At 51.6% G+C, this 18458-nt stretch overlaps 2 protein-coding genes across 2 annotated transcripts; both read right to left on the reverse strand.

The window, feature by feature from the left end:
- Positions 1-249: 249 nt before the first annotated feature.
- On the reverse strand, positions 250-1485 carry SAPIO_CDS7804 (uncharacterized protein; the record flags this gene model as incomplete). The annotated part of the gene is made up of 3 exons (XM_016789595.1): positions 250-833; positions 890-1138; positions 1215-1485. 3 exons carry the CDS (start codon positions 1483-1485, stop codon positions 250-252), a joined length of 1104 nt encoding a protein of 367 aa, XP_016640712.1.
- A 1458-nt stretch (positions 1486-2943) lies between these two features.
- SAPIO_CDS7805 (uncharacterized protein) lies at positions 2944-3987 on the reverse strand (the record flags this gene model as incomplete). The annotated part of the gene is made up of 2 exons (XM_016789596.1): positions 2944-3227; positions 3903-3987. The coding sequence occupies 2 exons, from the start codon at positions 3985-3987 to the stop codon at positions 2944-2946; spliced, it is 369 nt and encodes a 122-aa protein (XP_016640713.1).
- Between the last annotated feature and the right edge of the window lie 14471 nt (positions 3988-18458).

An 18458-nucleotide genomic window follows, 5' to 3' on the forward strand; every position in this document is an offset into this window, starting at 1 on the left:
CCTAGTCGCCCGATGTTCCAACTCCATCTCAAGGTCGAGCGATTGGCGGGATCAAGAACCTTCGTTGAGTGAATGGATGCACCAGAAACAACAGACAAGGTGCATATCTATATACATGTATGAAAAAATTTGTAAAAGAAAAAAAAAAAGAAAGAAAAAAAAGAGTGAGAAAAATAAATGAGAAAAAAAGAAAATAACGAAAGGGGGTATCGATAAAAACGGAACAACAATAATAAACCAAACAAATCTTTACACAATGTTCCCAGGCTCATCCGGCGCATGGCTCTTGCGCCCAGGAATCTTAGCAACATAGGCAGGATGCACCGGAATGTTACTCGTAGTGTTCATCCCGGAGACGTCAGTCCAGGATAGAGTAGCAGTGCTGCACAACTTGGGGTCGAAAGTCCACGTGCTGTGGAAGCTGCTCACAGTCGAGTACGACGACGGAGATGCGCCCTCCTCCTTCCCCTGCTGCTGGACCTCAGTCATGAGGGGGTAAGGATTCGTCGGCGGGGCTCGCTCCGATTGCTGGGCTCGGAGGGCGGCTTCCATGCGATTTTGGCGTCGGCGCATGAGGAAGTAGACGGTGAAGAGGACGGCGGCCAAAGCTATCGTTCCGGCGACCGCGGCGATGATGGCAATCGTTTGCACCTGGGTGAGGCCGGTCCTGTGGGTGGTTTCGGTAGTCGTGGTCGGCGCTGGGGAGGGTTCGGAGGTGTTTTCGGCCTCCGGGACGACGATCTCGACGCCGTCGGTGGAGAAGAGGCCGCTTCGAATGAGGAGCGATCCAGGTTTGGGCTTGTAAACGCACGCAGCTGCGAGGACGTTCATGACTAGGTGGGCGTTAGTACTTTGCTGAGTCGAGAATGCCAGGGAAAGGTGGCCATACAATTCAGTAGATAGACTTCATTCTTGTTGCTCTCGAGGCAGCCGATGCAAGTTTGTAGATTCGGCGATTTGAACCCATCATCAGAGACGTCGCAGAACTCATACCCGCCGTTGTTTCCCTTGGACTCCGTGGGGAAAAGAGCGGTTCGGAGGGGCGAGCAGGTAAAATCGGCAGCGCACGTCGACTTGGGCTCGCCTTCCGCCGGGGGCACTTCAAAGACGCAAGTTGCTAGAGTCATTCTAAGATTGTCTGTATCGCAAGCCAAGTCAGTGACCCAAGTCTAATTGAACATAGGAAAGGAATGAAAGAGAATCTGATTACTTACAGAGAAGCCATTGCTGGTCAGTCTCCGATCCGTTGGTGTGCGTGCTCGACTCTAGACATGTAAAGCAAGCCTTCATCCGCACACCCGCCGCTGTGGATCGGATAGCCTCATCACCGCACACGATCTCAGACGAGTTCCCGGTCGCCTCAGGAGACACTGGAACATCGCAAATGGAGGCGCATGGCGATCCAGGAGTGACTTGGAAGCCAAGAACAACGTGCCAACTCGCGATCGCGAGAAAGACAGATACGATGCGTAGTAATTGAGCCATCGTCATCTGAATGTGTAATTGGTGTCGCACGGTGGGAAGAAAAAGAGATGTTTCAAGAACCGCGATGAGATTAGGGAGCCCGGTAATTATGAACCCGGGAGTAGCGCGTGTGGGAACAAGCAAAAAGCAGGGACAGGGCGATATGGACAGACAATAACCGCAGCCAGCACGGTTTGGGGTATATACAAGCGGTGGCGCTTCGCCTCGGAAAAGAGGTCGAGGGTGATAGTCGAGGCCAGAAAACAAGACCGTGATCTTACCAAACTGAGATTGCTCTGGGTCAAGAAACCCGAGAGAAACCCGGGTGGCCCATCAGGCGGCCGGCGAGGCCTTCATTTTGTAAATCATCTTAGTCGCCCGACGACGACCAGTCCAGTCCCCCTCTCTGATTGCGCCGTCGAAATCCTGGCGCTAGAGAAGATATCACGTCGAATCGTCCGAGAAGGGAATAGTGAACAAGGAAGTCCCAAGAGTGGTTCGTGAACTAGCGGTAACGTGGTAAAATTGATGGTATTAATAGAAGCGAGCACTCGAGCTGCATGGCCAAGATCCCATTCCTGGTAAGCCTCGAGAAACTAACGATCCACTCCATGCGGGGACGGTGGTGACGGCACGGAAGATCCTCTCTCAATGGTCGTGTTAGCGCCCACTTTCAGTGACGAGCCGCTCACACTTCCCGCCTCTGCCCAATCACGATGGAGGCAACCCTGTAAGAATCCCGGATCTGGCCGGGTCATCTTGGGTGCGACGCTCTGCAATCGGGCACAGACAGAAAATTGCCCACCTATGCCAGCCATCATTGAGCAACCAGGAAATTTCTCCACGGATCGAGTGAGCTCATGCATGGCTGGGAAGTGACGCTCTCTCACCGCTGGGTTCTCGTCACGATGCTAGTGAGATTCTCATCATCATGGGACCACGAAAAATTCTGGGCATTCATCGCGCGATTCCATGCAAATACCGAACCAGGATTAGTTGGAAGCTAGAGCAACAAATGTGATGAGGAAAAGGGGACCAGTAAGAAATGGCGCATAACCGTTCACCAAAATCCATCACAGCATCGCTTGCCTTAGGCCTCTGATGAACCCCCTCTATCCCACGCTTCTTTCCTTTTCCTCAAATCGGATTAGAGCAATCCCAGTATCAATGACAGGACCCCGCTTCTTGAAGATATCAGCAACCTTAATCGCAAAATCTGCAATGGCCGACAGACCGAAGTTGCTCTTGACCTGGACTTGGCATTCCATATGCTTGTCCCTTTTTGAGAATCGTGAATGTCCAAGCTCCACTTCGATTCGCCAACGGTCTTGCTATGCGACTTGCGTGGCCTGATTTTGCCAACGCTCTTGCTCGGGCGCTTCAAAATGCGAGGTCGACGAGCATCATCACCGACGACGCATGCGGCTGCAGACTGGCGCGTCGCGACACTCTCTTGTGGAAGTGGGTGTTGATACGAACTCATCCACTGAAGTTGAGATGGGTGAGTGTGGTCCCAGTGAACTTGGAGGAGCGGAAGTTCCCTTGATCTTCCGATTGATTGACCGTCACACGCTTCTCGGCGTCCACCTTGTCCGGATCAACGGGCCCGGTCGAGTTGTTGCGGTCCATAACATTGATCAGAGGAAAGAAGTCTTCTACGATGATGGTCAGGGGAAGGGCCGTGCCGGCACCCTCACAAAGAATGAGGTCATCGCTGTCAGACCGACTATTGGCATCCGAAGGAGCTGCCCTGGAAATGGCGGCTGCCAAGGCATGGAAAAGAGAAGACAACGTTTGGCATAGGTGTAAATTTGGGCGCAAGCAAACACATGCATGTGCCAGTGACATCAGGGTGAATTGACGAGTCTCGGCGCTTCGAGCTAGGGGCGGCAGGTTAGAAGGCGTGCCTGACTTGAGAGACAAGCACCCCCGCTGCAAGAGGCCTCGATCACTTTATCGTTTTCCATGGCGGATTGAGTAGTTCCTTCCCAGCTTATCGTCCGCGCCGGGGCGTCGTCTCGATATCAGCGTAGGGCTACGAAAGCAAGCTTGGAGATTGGTTGTTGGCTCGCTCCAACCCTCGTTACAACGTGCCCATGGCCTCTCAACGGGAGGGCACGGATACCTTGGTAAGTTCTTGGAACATCATCGGATGCGTCCTTTCTCCTCGAGACGAAGATGGCGAGCCGAGTGTCTTCGATTGGGTAGCAGAGGCAACCCATCCTTGACGCCTGCTGAGATGCGATTAATCCAGGTTGGTGTTGTCTAAGTCCTTCGAAGGTGAGCTCACCCGTTCAGAGCTCGCCTGTTCGCTTCGGCTCACCTTTCTTGGTCAGAGCTAGGCAGGGCTCAGCCGAGATGACACCCTTCCCAACAACAGGCTCGGTGGAGACACTGTTTCCTCTGTCTTGGCTGCATGGGAAACGACCTCCACGAACCATAGGCACCTTCGAGCTGAGGTGTGGCCATCGGCGGAGCTCGCGAAGCCTTTGTGGCGATGCCACACAAGTGTGGCTCACCCATCTTGTGGCTACTCTAGGTACGGTGACGTAAATGATGCCAGTTTCTCCTACTTCGTTTTCCATTCTTATGGCTTGGGCATGGGTTGATTGCATGGAAGGCCAAGGCCTCATCCTCCTGTCGTAGATGGACTGTCACTGGGGTTGCCAAGGCACATGATCTAGAGCCTTCGAACACCAGAGCCTGCGTCACCAAAACCACATTCCTTCCTAGCTAGGGATTTCTCCGGCAGACAGCACCCAAGCCAAAATCCACAGAGGCAAGATAGGTAGTGCGACGCATCACAGAGAAGGAAGGCGATCCCGGCTCTTCCTTCCTTATCGCCTTGCCTCTCCCATTGCCACATGTTCCAAGCCAGGCTGAAGGTCCCTCGCTCTTTCCGTTTCCCTACTCTCCGCCTTCCTCGCTAAGGTGTATACAAGAAAGCGCTTTCCTTGTATGAAGATGACGTCAAGTTCCTGCTGCAGCTGCATGTGAATCTAGATCGGATGGTAGGAGCTACCTTCCTTGGGCAGGAGTAGCCTGGGTGGAGGCATGGATTGCTTCTCCCGGTCGAGGATATGGAATATTTTGGAGGATCAATGATGCATTCATCTCAGAGTCGAGGGAGACACTTTTTATCAACAGGAACTTAATTTTTCTAGACGTATTGTTAGATCTATGGATGTTTATCAAATAATTCACCGGACAATGTCTGTCCTCAATTGTATTGTCATCTACCTCTCTCAACTCTTGCGACCTCCTCCACCACCGGAGCGAACGACACTCCTATCCCTCCCCACAGAGCTAGTGCATGCAATCGTTTGCAAACTCCCTCTAGCAGAGCGTGTAATGCTCTCCAAGACATGCCGAGCCTTGAGATACCTACTCCGCGCCGAGTGCACGATAGCCATCCGCGCAATAACCTACCGAGAACGCATCGCCTTTCTCGCCGGAGTGTCCGCCTGCGTCTCAAATCGCTACCTCTGTCCACTCTGCTACGAAACCCACGTGGTCAACACCCGAGACACGCCCGCGTCCTTTCGTTGGTCCCCTTGTCAGCAGAACACGGTCCTACCTCCTCGTAGACCCGACATATCTCGTCCTAAGCTTGGAGCCTACCACCTAGGACAACACCACGTCCAGCTGGCCCTCAAACTCCATCGGAACCGCGACCCCAAGTATGCCAAGTACCTCGACAAGCTCTTGGCACCTTACTTCGTCCCCCATTTGATATCGCCGCGGGACACCTCCTACATGGCCCAGCCCGCCATCATCGATGGTCGGTACATCCTCTTTAGAAGTTAGAAGCAACAACCTAGAAGCGCCACTATTGTGAGGAACATGCCGCTCTGTCCACACAGGACATTCGATGGGATTGAGATCACGAGGCATCCCATGGCATGCGACCCCGATTACCACCTCAGAACGGATACACCTAGCGAAGAGCTCGTCTTCCATGATTCGTGCCCCCGGTGTCCTACAGATTACTCCGTGGAGGTTCTTCCTGGCCTAGTCATCTTCAATGTTTAGCAGGACTTTGGAGGGGAGGGTCCGATGCTCGATCCGACCTGGGCTATCATGGTCGAAACAAGATGGAACGATAAGACCACGGGGCCATCGGTGTGTCATGAGGCTGGAAGCGTCAGAGAAGCGTTCATCAGGAGGGACGTTGGGCAAAATCGGACTCCTCTAAGGCGAAGATACTTGACATGGAGAGATGACACTGATCCAGTGGCTGTGGAATGAAGGGCACGAGCGGACGAGGGTCGACGTGGACGATTTCCTCACAGAGAATGAGCGTCATTTCTTGACCTGATGGCTGACTATGATATGCTGTTAGCACTGAGGTGTTTTTTTTTAATCTTTTTTTCTAGCATTGGCATTGTCTGATGAAGCGTATATAACGGGAATGTGGTATACGAAAAAAGCGAGAAGTAGCAAAGGGTTCAATGCTAGTTTATAGCGAAGACTTGGGGTATGTTCAAGAAACAGGCATCAATCAACTCTCTCCAAATTTTCATACAGCATAGGCGTATTGCACCATGAGTTCTAGCCCAGAAGCCAAATGAGAAAATCATAGTCCATAGACAACTTCACCATCTCTCGATGCCGAAGCATTGGGTCTCCTGCTTGTCAGCAATCGTAAGCCCACCGGCTTCGGCAGAGCGCCGCCAGCCAACGCCCCGTTCCCACATGCCAAACGGGCGCCGGGATGCATTCTGCCAACCTCTGGTCGTCATCTCCTTCCCATTGGCTCGAACAGAACTAAGAGCCATGTACGAGCCGGACGTTCTATTCTGCACGACGTCCACTCCCACACCACATTAGCGGACGATGAAGTCCGAGGTGAGAGTCTTTTCGTAAGTGGGATATGTAACCCGCACACCTCGCGTCATCTTCATAATGCCCAAAGCTGTGCCCAAAGAGCCCTCGCATGGAATGTCCGTGCAACGAGACGGCAATCGCGGGAAGGAAGCGGGTGTCACACGGGAGACCCAATCTTTCTTTTTCCTTTCTTCTTTCCGTTTTCTCTTATTCTCTTTTTCTCTTTCCCCTCTTGATGACACGCAGAAAACGTATGGTTTACACGTCATCAACAGCACAAGCATCGAATAGGGGCACGACAGGACATCCATGGATGGCAGCACATGGTGTGATGGCGGTTGCATTTGTTTTGTCCTACCTTCGAAAAGGGAGGTGTGGACAATCTTGATCGAGGGAAAGAATCCTTGGCCTTGCATGTACGAAGTAGGAACATTGAGGAACAACGCCACTTCATCCGTGGAAATAGAACACTGGGGTTGCGTTGGTCTCTGTGAATGTGATTTCATGTTGTTAGCATGAGGTTGTAGCCGCGGAACTGCCAAAGTCTTGGTCCAAAACGGGCGCCACGAGGGCAAGCTCACCCCCAGGTCAGGTCACACCGTTAATATCGATGAGCCTTGGTGTACCAATTTCCGGTCCATTGAGTTGTATCGGTCGGCGCGAGTAATAAGCAAATGGAGCTCACGGGGCTGGAAAAAACAAAAGTTGGACTTTCGTCTCAGAAAATCCCGGGGCTATCACGGAGAACGTCTCTCCGGCCAGGCCTAGATTCCCGCCAAATATGCTGGGACATGGCACAAATTTGGTGTCAGCAAAAAGCAAGCAATTGAAGCATTCGTTGGCGAGATCAGATCTGGCAAGAGTGGTGAGTGTAAACGAAAAGAGCGTGTGAGCACATTTGGTTTGGTTCAACGACGGGGATCGTGATTTCACCGGTCGCTTAGTCTAAGTTAGTCTGGAGACTAATTGAGGAGATCGCCCGCATGGGCAGAGGCAGGTGGGAGGAAGATCGACGAGATGCACGACTAATGTTTTGATATCATGACTCGCTTAACCAGCCCTACCAGCCCGCTCCCAGACTCCCGTTTATTTGCTTTTTCTTGTTTTTCCTATCTGCTACCCTCCCTTTGCTACCCTACGAAGCACCCTTTGCCCTACAGGGAGAATCTCCGAGGAAATATTAGTATGGTGGCGATGAGACAGCAAACGGAGACGGAGAAGCTTAGGGTTGTCGATCAGAATCTGTTGGCGGCCGAGGTCCGGAGGGCAGATCGCGGCTCTAGCTCAAACTCTTGGATTGCTGGAGAGTTACGACGCGACCAATAACGAGATTGGACGCGACCCTTCAATCTCAAGATGATCTGCCGCTACAGGGAGGTTGCAGTAGTCAGTCCCCAACCGCCATGGCTTGAAGATCTGTGTAAGGCAGGCGTTTCAACGGGACAGTGCGGCTGGAAAGAAGCAAATGAAACCGGGGGGAAAGAGAGAGACAGGCGGTCTGCCGGCGTGCGCTAGGCAAGACGGACCCGGGGCTATCCCCGGGACGTGGCAGATCCTCGAGGTTTAGCGTACGCGGCTGAGAATAATATCAATGAGAACCCCGGCTTGATGAGGGTGCTCTCTGCGAATGGTGCATGATGAGCATGTCAAATTCTTCTTGGCAGGCTAATAGTACAAACATCAGGAATACGTGTATGTATGGACGACACACTCGAAGACACAAACCACGCCGGGTTGAAGTCGTCTCGGTGGCAGTACTCCGTATTCCAACCCTGTGCGCGGAATCTAATCCTGGTGGTGGAATCCTCCAAGGCACAAACTTCAATTGTCGAGCTTCGGAAGAGCTGGCGTAACCCGTTGATTGGCCTCCCATCCTCCCCTGACATCATAACGAGGGCAGATATCGTCTCTCAAGCATCTAAATCCGGTAATGAGCCAATGCATTTGCGCGGCGTAGATTGCTCCTCTCAAATCCTGAATCCTAGGGTTTCAGTTGCATTCAATGCCTCTGTCAAGGACTGTATAGATTCGGTTCCTCGTAAAAAGGATTTTCTCTATTTTTTCTTTCATCGCCACTTCTGGGAAGCTGATATTAGGACCGAATCGTCAACGGCCAAGATGCCTTCCTTGGGAGGTAACACAAACACCGGGGGTTCCATTCATGCCCCTGGCATGAAAGAAACCGGTCTTCCCTTGTCAAAGCGGGGTCGAAACCGAGAATGCATCACAACGAAATATTAGCAGACACGGACAATGACTTCAAAGTTGGACATAGTCCGCGTCCCTAGGACCTTGGCCTTGGAAGGGAAGGGAGACCTCCCGGAGCAATGGCAAATGGTGGAATGTGGGCCTGAGAAGACCGAATGGCCAGGCACTGCTTTGAAGCAGCTCTGTCAAGGTGGCGCATGCATCGGTCTCGATCAAAGGGATGGAGTTGGGCTGCATCGTTAATCCCGAGTTAGGATCGACTGGCTCAGCGCCAATCGTCCAATTTTTTGACCCATGCTAAGCAGCGAAGACACGCACACTTACGTCACTGAACCTGTCGTGTGAGATCGCTAAGTTGCCTCTTTCACGCTGAAAATGCGGCTCTCACCGAGTTACTGCCGCCAATCGAGAGGGCTTTGCAACAATTTTTTTTCCCCTCTCGAGGGTCTTTTTCGCCCCTTGTTTTCTGCTCCTTGCTGCCTGGCAATTTCGCCAAAGAGGTGCTTGAGATGACAAGCAGGGGACTGACGCCGCGGAAATGACCCTCGTCAAGAGGCAAAGCAGTTGGCAAAGGCAGCCTGTCTTTACCCTCAGGCATCGACAGGGGAAGGTATTAGCGTAGGAAGACCATCGCATTCAATGGGTGGTAGCGATAATGCAGCTCTGAAATGAGACCTCAAGGGGCGCTGCGGCGACTTCCGTTTAATGTCGCACTTCATACAGTAGTACCAGCCAGCCTGGCTAAGAGCGGTCAGTTGGCCAGGCCTGGCCAGCCAGCGGCCTGTGATTTGCAGACTCTCCTGGTCCAACGGCCTGGGCTAGGGCCCTATCAGTAGGGCTGGTCCCTGGACGAAGGGCACGGGCGAGGCACATCTGCGCAAAGCGACAAGGGTGGCATCGGGAAGGGCGCAAGGGAGAAATTGGGGGGGAAGAGATGAATTGATGGGAGCACAGGAGATGCCAATTCCAATCTTGAGATATGGCAGGGAGGCTCATTTGACGTAACACATTGGCTTATCGTCTCGACATTTTGTTTCAACACGAGATGATGCATCTAATCTTGGCCAAGTAGCTTACAAGTAGTTTCTCCAGCTTCAAGGGAGCCAATTGATCAATGATAGCAACCGCCAGGCTATCCACTCATCCACCGCCGACGAGTACAACCTGCGCTGTAACACCGTGTTCATGAGGCGATCAACCAAAACCCATCCAGCCAGGCTCAACTCGGTAAGTATCTGAGCACAGCAATGCATAACCCTGCACATGCGCTCTCCGTGTTCAATCCCCGCTGCAGCATCTCATTAAAGATTGACAGTTAACCCTGGACGAGCCGGATGGGACTGTGACTAGGCCATGCTTGCTCCACAAATTGACAGATTGCCAGCCGGGCGATGGGAGTGTTTTGCGAACCAGGCTCTTCACTCAGTTGATAGGCTCCAAAAATCGCACTCGTAAGAAGGAGAAACAGAACGGCGTTCTGGTGTTGGGGAGTATGCCTATACTTGCAGGAACGGAAAGTTTATGACGGAGATGTCTCGGGGCTTGCGTCTGTCTAACGGAAACCCTCCCGGGAAAGCCAAAAATCTCAGAGGTGAAACAAGATCCAATCGTGGGGTTTTCCCCCTCTCGCTGAGACAGCTGCGCCTCGATGGCTTACGAAGTAAACTAGTGTATTACACGACGCAGCTGGACCTGGCTTGCCCCGTTGAGACTTTGGGAAAATCGAGTCGAGGAAACAATTCTGCGATTGTGTATTACGTATTACTGCCGCTTGTGCGATCTTCATTCACAACACACTGCCGTTTTGAAGCCTTTCTGCATTTTCTTGGCAAGTTCACTAGCGCCCTGCTTCCATCGATCGACAGGTCTGGAAGAACTCCGAGAGAGAATATGTGGACCAATTTGCTCTCTCCACAGCACTCTGTTCTGACCCAAACTCTGATTTCCTTGATTATTTTTTTTTTGTTTTACTTTGTCACGATATACAAGCATCAAGTGGGGACGGGAGGGAATGCAAGAAACGAACGAACGAATGAAGTGCAGGATAATGGAGTGTCACTTTCTCTCTCAACCGATGCCTTGTCATACCCAAGTTCTGGTTCTGGCCCTCGCTCTCGCTTTCGTCTTTGCCCTCAGGCCTCTTTCTGGAGCTGCAGGTAGCCTTGAGAGACAGCGAGCTGATGCCAAATGTTTGCTTCCTACCCTCTCTGGAACGCGTTCTGTGAAACCAGCCTGAGGGAGCTCAGCCCTAAAGACAAGATCCGCGAAGCCAACCGGATCCATGGCAGCCGGCCGAAGTCGCGGAAAGCTGTTTCTTCGCTGTCTCTTTGCTGTCTCTTCCCGGGCTGCCTAAAGAGGCATTCCGAGAGACCTGTCTTGCTTGACAGAAGCTGGTTCATTTTGCCCTGCCTTTTCGTTGTAATGTCCCATTGTCGTTATGCGTTATGCCTTACCCGGGACTGCACTTCTTTCAACGTGATGGTTCAAGTCAGGACCGACGAATTGTCTAATAAGCACTAACATTAATTCGATCACATGGCGCCGAACCTCAAGTCTGAGGGCGAGATCCTGTCAAGATGCAGTCTCCCCAACAACTGCCTTACAGGGCGGTCAAGTCCATAAGGCACGAGAGCGATGGTCGGAATTGGACACGAGCATGCTTTATGGTGGTACGGCCCAGCCTTTTTCTCATTCTCCGAAAATGGAGGAAACGGACCAAAAAGCAAGGTTAGACCGTGTGACCATCGAAGCAAGACACATTCTGACCACCATCTCCATCGAGCCCCCGCTAGTACCGCGTAGTTACTGAAGGGAGAGGGGAAAATGTACTCCGTACTGCATCTCCCATAAATCAAAACGCAGGGAGCAACTTTTGCCGTCTCCAACGGTTGAGCCCTTTTTTTCGAGCTAATATTCGCCAGCCTTAATTCTAAGTTTGCTAAGTAGGCTAGCACCAGCATTTTCTCAGGCCAGTTAGAGGCGAATACAAGACAAGAGTCATCGATTAAGTAAAGGCCGAGCGAGTTCGGCGACTGGCGTTTGCTGTTTACGAGGCTATACGTACCGAGCCTCATTGGTCTAGAACAGGAGTGCACGAGTCGTTCAACGCCCATAATGCCGTTGCTGTGACAATATGGACTTCGCGTAAGCGTCATCACATCCCACAGTGGCCAAACTATTTCATCTGAGAGAATTCAAGTTGGCAGCCCGGTCAGCCCTATGCCTAGTTCGGTATACATTGCTTGTACTCCCTCCGTACTTCGTGCGTACGGATTGTGCCACTCCTCAATCTTCCGTAACCTGCCGTGCCTGGTTTACCCAGGTCCACCACACCCCCCTTGCCCTACACGAAGTACAAAACGGTAATTACGCAGTCTTACTCCGTCCCATTACTTTCCCCTGTCCTCCAGCCGCCTGGAGGCAATATCTGAGCGCAGACACACCGGCCGACATCGTGTTCGTATTTTTAGCTCGGTAATGCACCACCTCCAGGCGACGCTCTGTGATCTTGGCCAGCTGTGTGATAAAAAGAGGCGTCAGGGGAATCCACGGGTGAGGAAAAGTTAACCAGAAAATGTTACCAACCCAGTGGAGGGAAAATATATTGGTGTGCCCTCCTAGATCTTTAGTGGCCCCCCTTCTTTCCGGCTTGGGGAGGAGAATAATACCGTGATGAGAGGCTCATGGCTGGCTAGGCCAGGATACGACTCTCCCAATGAATGTGTCAGTTGCGGTCCTCCGTTGAAAATTGTAGGGGGAGGCTATTCCCAATCGAGTAGGATGTAATATTCTCCCACCCATCGCCCCCTTTTCCTTCTGGAGTAAAAGACCGCATGTACTCGCACCTGCAATTATGGCGGTAAAATGATGGTCTTGTCTTGTCTCCGTCGCCCAGAATTCGGGCAGAGTTCGGAGTGAAGGCTCCTAAGACAATGCTCATCCACAGTGATTAGAAAACTAATCAATTAGGGAACATCTGGGTTAGGAAATTGGAACGAGGGATCTCCTTCAATGTCTTTGGGCCAGACATTAGGACAGGCCCCAGGGCTGCGGCACGCTGATTTGAGTGCGCACTGTCGTCGACCCGGACTTAGGACAAGGTGGGAATAGCGCCAAACCTAGCCGAGCTGGACGTGTCGTCTAGTCTTGACATTTCCACTCTATGAAATTGGTTTCCGGGGATCACCAACTCTCCGGTGGGGATTCTTTAGTTTGGGGCAGAAAGTAAGAAAAACTTAGGTATTTTCTTGGCTCAAGTCGATATGTCATCGGTGGGTGTGCCAAATCCGAAGTCCGAAGGAGGCTGCTTGGCATGCTCTGTTGAATCTCTCGTGTTTCTAAAAGCTAGAGTTCGATGGTGAAGAAGAAATCCGAGTCAAATGAACGCCAGCATCCTTTAGTAGGAACCTATTCCGCTGTCTCGGTCTCGCCCTCCGTTAATGCCGGCCGAAATGATGAACGACAACGAAGGAGTGGGGCAAGACACCCAGTGGACTGGATTTGCTGCCTTCCATGACCACTTAACAGGCAACATTGAACGAGAGGTACGAGGTCAACTCCTCGTTGGGGTGAAGGGACTCGAGCGGGGTCAATTTACGGTCATCCTCCGTCAGTGCTCCTCCGTAATCAATGCAATCAATGGACACTGCACCTCGTCCTTGTAAGGTTTCCACATATTATCCTCCCCTAGTGTTCTTGAGCCCTGGGAGCTCAGCCTTTCCCCTCTCGCCACTGCGTGATGCCAAGACGTCTGAAGTGGAGCATACACTAGTGCACTTCGTAGTCGGGCTCCCTTGGAGGAGATTGCGAATGAAGGCAGAACGGAAAGGAGGGGGTGGTGAAACGGGCAGCACTGCCACAACCCGTGGGCGGGCTTACTTCGTAAGAGTGTGCTCTATACTCCGTAGTTTGCGCATCATGTCCTCGGAGTTCTGTCCCACTTTTTTTTCCTTCCCTTGGGAAATGGTCCGTGGGCACTTTGTACTTCGTAGGGCTTCCTGGATTTCCAGGGGACTATCCGGGAAAGCGAAGGTTTAGCAGTCATGGTAGCATGTCTTCCCTTTTCTCCACAAGGCCAGGTGCGAACGGACTTGGAACTATTCTGCATTCGTTCTGGTCTTGCCGCACGCACCCTCATTATCCCTCAGTGAATGGCCCACCACGCCGGTCTCGAGAGAGAATTGTCTGGGGCGCCCTCTGTCCAGGGTGAGAAGGACGTATCGGTGTCCGAGTCAGGGAGTTCCTCTTGTTAAACTAGTTTGCCTCGGTGCTTGCAACTACTACAAACTAGAACACGGGAGGCTGGATGGGATTAATGTGCGACATCAATTTGATATCATCATCAAAGCGTTGCTACCACACTAAACTGTCCTAAGATTTGGAGCTGCTGGAGCACGCCGATGTATGTAGGTTCAGAAGCGGGGAAATGGCATGATGGTGGCTCCGGTCGAGAGCTTGAGCTTTTGACCTGCGAGCTTCGGACCGGACTTCTTCAAGCAAGTCTAACTTTCGGCTCTCGACCTCCTTCTCCGACCCTCCTTTATCAAAGAGGAGGGCTTGGATAGATGATTAGGTGTGCAGGAAGCTCGAAGACCAAAGGCTCTAGGCATCAACATCTTGCACAACAACTGAGGGGGAACTTCTTCGATCCGAGAGCCTGGCCAGTTTCAGCCACGAGCCCCCGATTCAACAACTGTCCGCCTTCGAGAATTCGATGATGCTCTGGCGAGTGGCATCTTCCCCCACCCCGAATTCTTGGAAGAAATAACGGGGTTCGGTGGAGACCTCACCGCCTTGATTTCTGTTGATGACCGGTTTGACTTGACCCCGCTTGTCAACAACCAGTTGAGCCTCTCCCTCGGTGACTATCTCCTACTTTGTAAAGCAGGACAGACACCATTGCTTAGAGTAGTAGGTCGTGCGTGATATTGGGACGGGGAGGACCCTGCGAGACGTCAATTGCTCGGCGATCAACAAAGCCAACCCCTACCCCAATCTGGGTAGTCTCACCCTCTCTGTTCGGACGACGGAGATCGTTATATCCCTTGAGTGTCTCGGGTTTGGGGTCAGTCCTGTCTCAGTACTCCTAGGGGGTAATAGCAGAAATTCGAATAATCTAATTTTCATCTGCGCTGTGATGAACTTTGACATCGATAGACCCCGACGTAAACGGCGATATGCTCCTTTAGCCCTACGAAATCCAGAAATTCAACTGGGGAAAATGGTGGGGCGTAATCTTGAAAGCCCGCACTTTGGTAGGTCACCGATACGACGCAAGAGGCTGGCTTTTACGCTATAAAGATGCCTCGGCAGGTGGTCGGATCATTCCTGAAGAACTGACGAACGGCGGGTTTCATCTTCTTGACTGGTCCACTACGACGACTACTGATTTCCGTGAAGTAATAGCCCCAGTCTAGTGCTGCTGGGCCTAAACCTTGTCGAAGGATAGAGCGGTCTAGTACCCTCAGGACTCAAGTTAATTATGGTTTAGCGTCGTTCCAGCCACGCGCTCAATGGTTTGGGAGGATTAATGCAAAATGGCGAGTTTCCCAGTAATATTCCCCCCCTCATTGTTGAATCACTGATGCACTATTCCTGATATGCAGACCGGGAAGGGACGTGCTTTCCCTCTTAAAGCCCGAATCATCCCCACTGTTCCTGCCATGACTCGGGTGGCCTAACACATTATCCCTTCCACTGAGTGATGTTCCGTCTGTCTGTGTCTGGGGCATGTGATTTTAGTCTGAGATTGCGGGACTTGGCAATACCACTCCAGCGTTCTGACCCCCCAAATTACCCACAATCCCAGACGCTTCTCGGTTTTCTTTCCTGTCAACCAGGGCCTGGGGCCGGGGTTGACAAAGTGGGCTTGCTTCGGTGTCGCTATTCTAGAAAAGGCTCGAAGGCCGTTATCTGATCAAGTTGTACGAAGTACTTGGTACACTTTTCACGATTTGGGGCAGCCCGAACAGGCGTTAACTATTATTACGAAGTACGAAGTAAATCGGCGAAACAGACAGGGCCGTAAGAGAGGGGGACAGAAAAAAAAAATTCTGGAATGCCCACGTGCTCACATTTTTTTCTCGGCCGAGGCACGAACCTCTCGACAGTTGTTGACGGCTCGAACAAGTGAGGGGGGACCTCTGTCGGGTCCGCTTCCTGGTACGTGCCAAACGCCACTTCCGCTTGGCATGGGGCAGGCAATTCGGTTCCCACTTTTCCTCGCAACTGTGGTTCCGAGCCCATAGAACGTGGCATGTACCAAGTACTGGTAGGGCTGATGAGGTGCTTCGATGCCAGTTGCAGGGACCGGTCGGTCCTTTCAAAGCCATTGATCGCCCCCTCTCGGGAGCGGTCCCGTCGCATGGTTTCTCACACTTTCTGGTCGATGACGCCGAACCACTCTCAAAATAACATCAAACATCTATCATCGAAAGTCATGAATATTAGTTCTCTAACCCTCTCATTCCATAGGACACACGCTAAAAGGGGTTGCGGGAACCTAAAATGAACGTGGATACGATAACACCGGTTGATTATGTTTGTGCACACCTACCCCTGGAAAATAACTGGGACAATAAGGAGCCTAATATAATGGATGTCAATGTCTTGCCTCTTCGGGGTCAGTCGCCGAGATCGTGTCGGCTTTTACTGGAGGGGCGGATCCCGTCATACTGTATTTTCCCAACAGCCTCGCCGTAATTTCCGTCCGCACACGGTCCGCTTGACATTTTTGCTGACTTGTACAGTATGAGATGATTGTCATCTGCACGACGCTACAATTACTAACGGACTTGCGTGGTTGTTGATGTAGGATGAGAGAAAATGATCGGAGAGAACAGGAGGAAAGAAGGCAAGACAGCCCATTAGATGTCGCTATGCTTCAGACCATGGTCCCTTACAATGTGCCCTCGAACTCTCTCTCGCCTGCTGCCTGCATGGGTGTTCCTGAAGAAACGAATCAAACATTCCTCGCAGTGCAGCAAATCCACTGTATCTGAAACTACCCCGAGGCCCATTGGCAGACTGAACTTGGGGAAAGAAGAGTTCCTTGCGTGTGTGGTGGCTGCGGATACCCATAAGGCGCAGCTACGAGCGATCAGAAGACCAACCTCTCAATCTATATCCCAACCCAGCTTTTTTGCTGTCATTCCAAATGCAGGGCTATGCTCTGTTTTCCTCTTGCTCGGTAACATTTCACTAATAAATTTCGCCCTTTTTGATTCCCTGCCCGGCCAAAGGGAATGATTCCGTTGGTAAGCTTCATATTATTGCGTAACATTATTGACCTTTTTGGACGACGTGGTGTAGCCTTACTAGGCTGGTTGATGGGTGGAGTGCAACCTCAGGGTGTGCGTGCCTTTCCCCAACACACCAGATGCAACTGTAATACCATGTGGATGTATGCATATTATGAGCAATCGTGACTCCGGTCAGATTATAGCGTATTAACTGTTTACGAGGGGATCGATACAAGAGGCTCACCGCATCGAGTCGGCCCCGTACTTCGTAATCTCCATTCTGGGCAAAGACGACCGAGCTTACGTCGGTGGGAATGGCAATGAACGGCGCAACGGTGCTGACATTCAAGCCACTTTGGAATGCATTGCCGGACCAGAATGTGGCCTTACCACAGATGCAACATCCTCCGAGCTCGAAGGCACTGACATCAGATGCATAAACTACCAAATGATGTCTCGTCAGCTCCATCACCAACAAAAAGCCACAGACTGCCGTCCATGTCGTGACGAGGGGAGTGACGATCAAAGAAGATTGATACTCCCTCCTACTTCGTAGGCATGATCATGTCCTGGGCCACGAATAAGACGCGTACTTTACGTCGCACCCCATTTGAATGGCCCTGTCCGTGCGGTCTGGAGGAAAGGAAAGGAAACTGGTGAGGTGTTGGAAGTTGGCCACTCTCACTTCATAGACTTTGGGGAAACCGCGAGGCGTGTGGACCATTCCGAGACTTTATCTCAGCTAGACTATTCCATCATGCGAAACAGAAACCATCGTTCCTCTTGGCATCCCGTCTTCCTCCTTCCTTCTGGAAGTAGAGGTTAATCCCACGACCTAATCTGCGACCCTGTAATCATCATCGTCCTGAGTACAGTGTGGGAGGAGAAACGGAAATTGAAGAGGATGAAACGGTGGTAGATGAGAAAAGGTACACCACGGTTGGTCAGTGCAAGTACCGCGATCTTTCTCACCCTCACATTACGTCTGCTCAGAGAAAGTGGGTCGTACTCCCTGTAGTGTAGTGTATGTACATACTCGGAGGTAAACAGTGGAGGATCAGATAATAAGGCAACTCCCTTCCTTCCTAGGCCAGGTCCCACCCCCTAAATTACCAGTGCACTACAAAGTGCTTCGCAAAGTTGTCCTTGAAAAATGGACCGGAAGAGTGGGCGTGCGGCGTGTGTCCAGTAACTACGGAGTTACATAGTACCTCCATACACTAGTGCCTCGTAGTGTGAGGTATTCAGTGTCGAAGACCAGCCCTGGAAGGCAACTCGTCCCCACCTTCTGGGTTCAAAGATAATGTTCTCAGCCCCACTTCTTTTCTTCCCTCCAAAGCACATTATTACTCTGTCCTGCCCGATTAACCAAAGATGCCGTTTTGATAGGGAGCCTAGTGCGAGTCCGGTGGTCTTTCTCTCCCTGACAAGTCAGTGAAGTAGTGTGTTTGCGTAGGGCTAAGGCTAATATTGCTGGCGTTTGGAGTAATCCTATTTGATAAGAACTCGGTTGATCTGGGCTTGTCCGGCATGAAGCAGGAAGGAATACAACTGAAGCCTTGGCTATGGAACGGCAAGTTCCTTCCCAGTTTATTGATGCCAACCCATGATGGTCAAGAACCGTATACTCCAGGGTGTTTGACGGTGTCATCTTAAGGACCAACAACCATGAAGTAGAAGAGGAGGATACGGCATAAAATGCCATTTGCTCCCCATAAA

The sequence above is a fragment of the Scedosporium apiospermum genome (genome assembly GCF_000732125.1).
Source record: "Scedosporium apiospermum strain IHEM 14462 chromosome Unknown SEQ_SAPIO_0111, whole genome shotgun sequence".
Lineage (NCBI taxonomy): Eukaryota > Fungi > Ascomycota > Sordariomycetes > Microascales > Microascaceae > Scedosporium > Scedosporium apiospermum.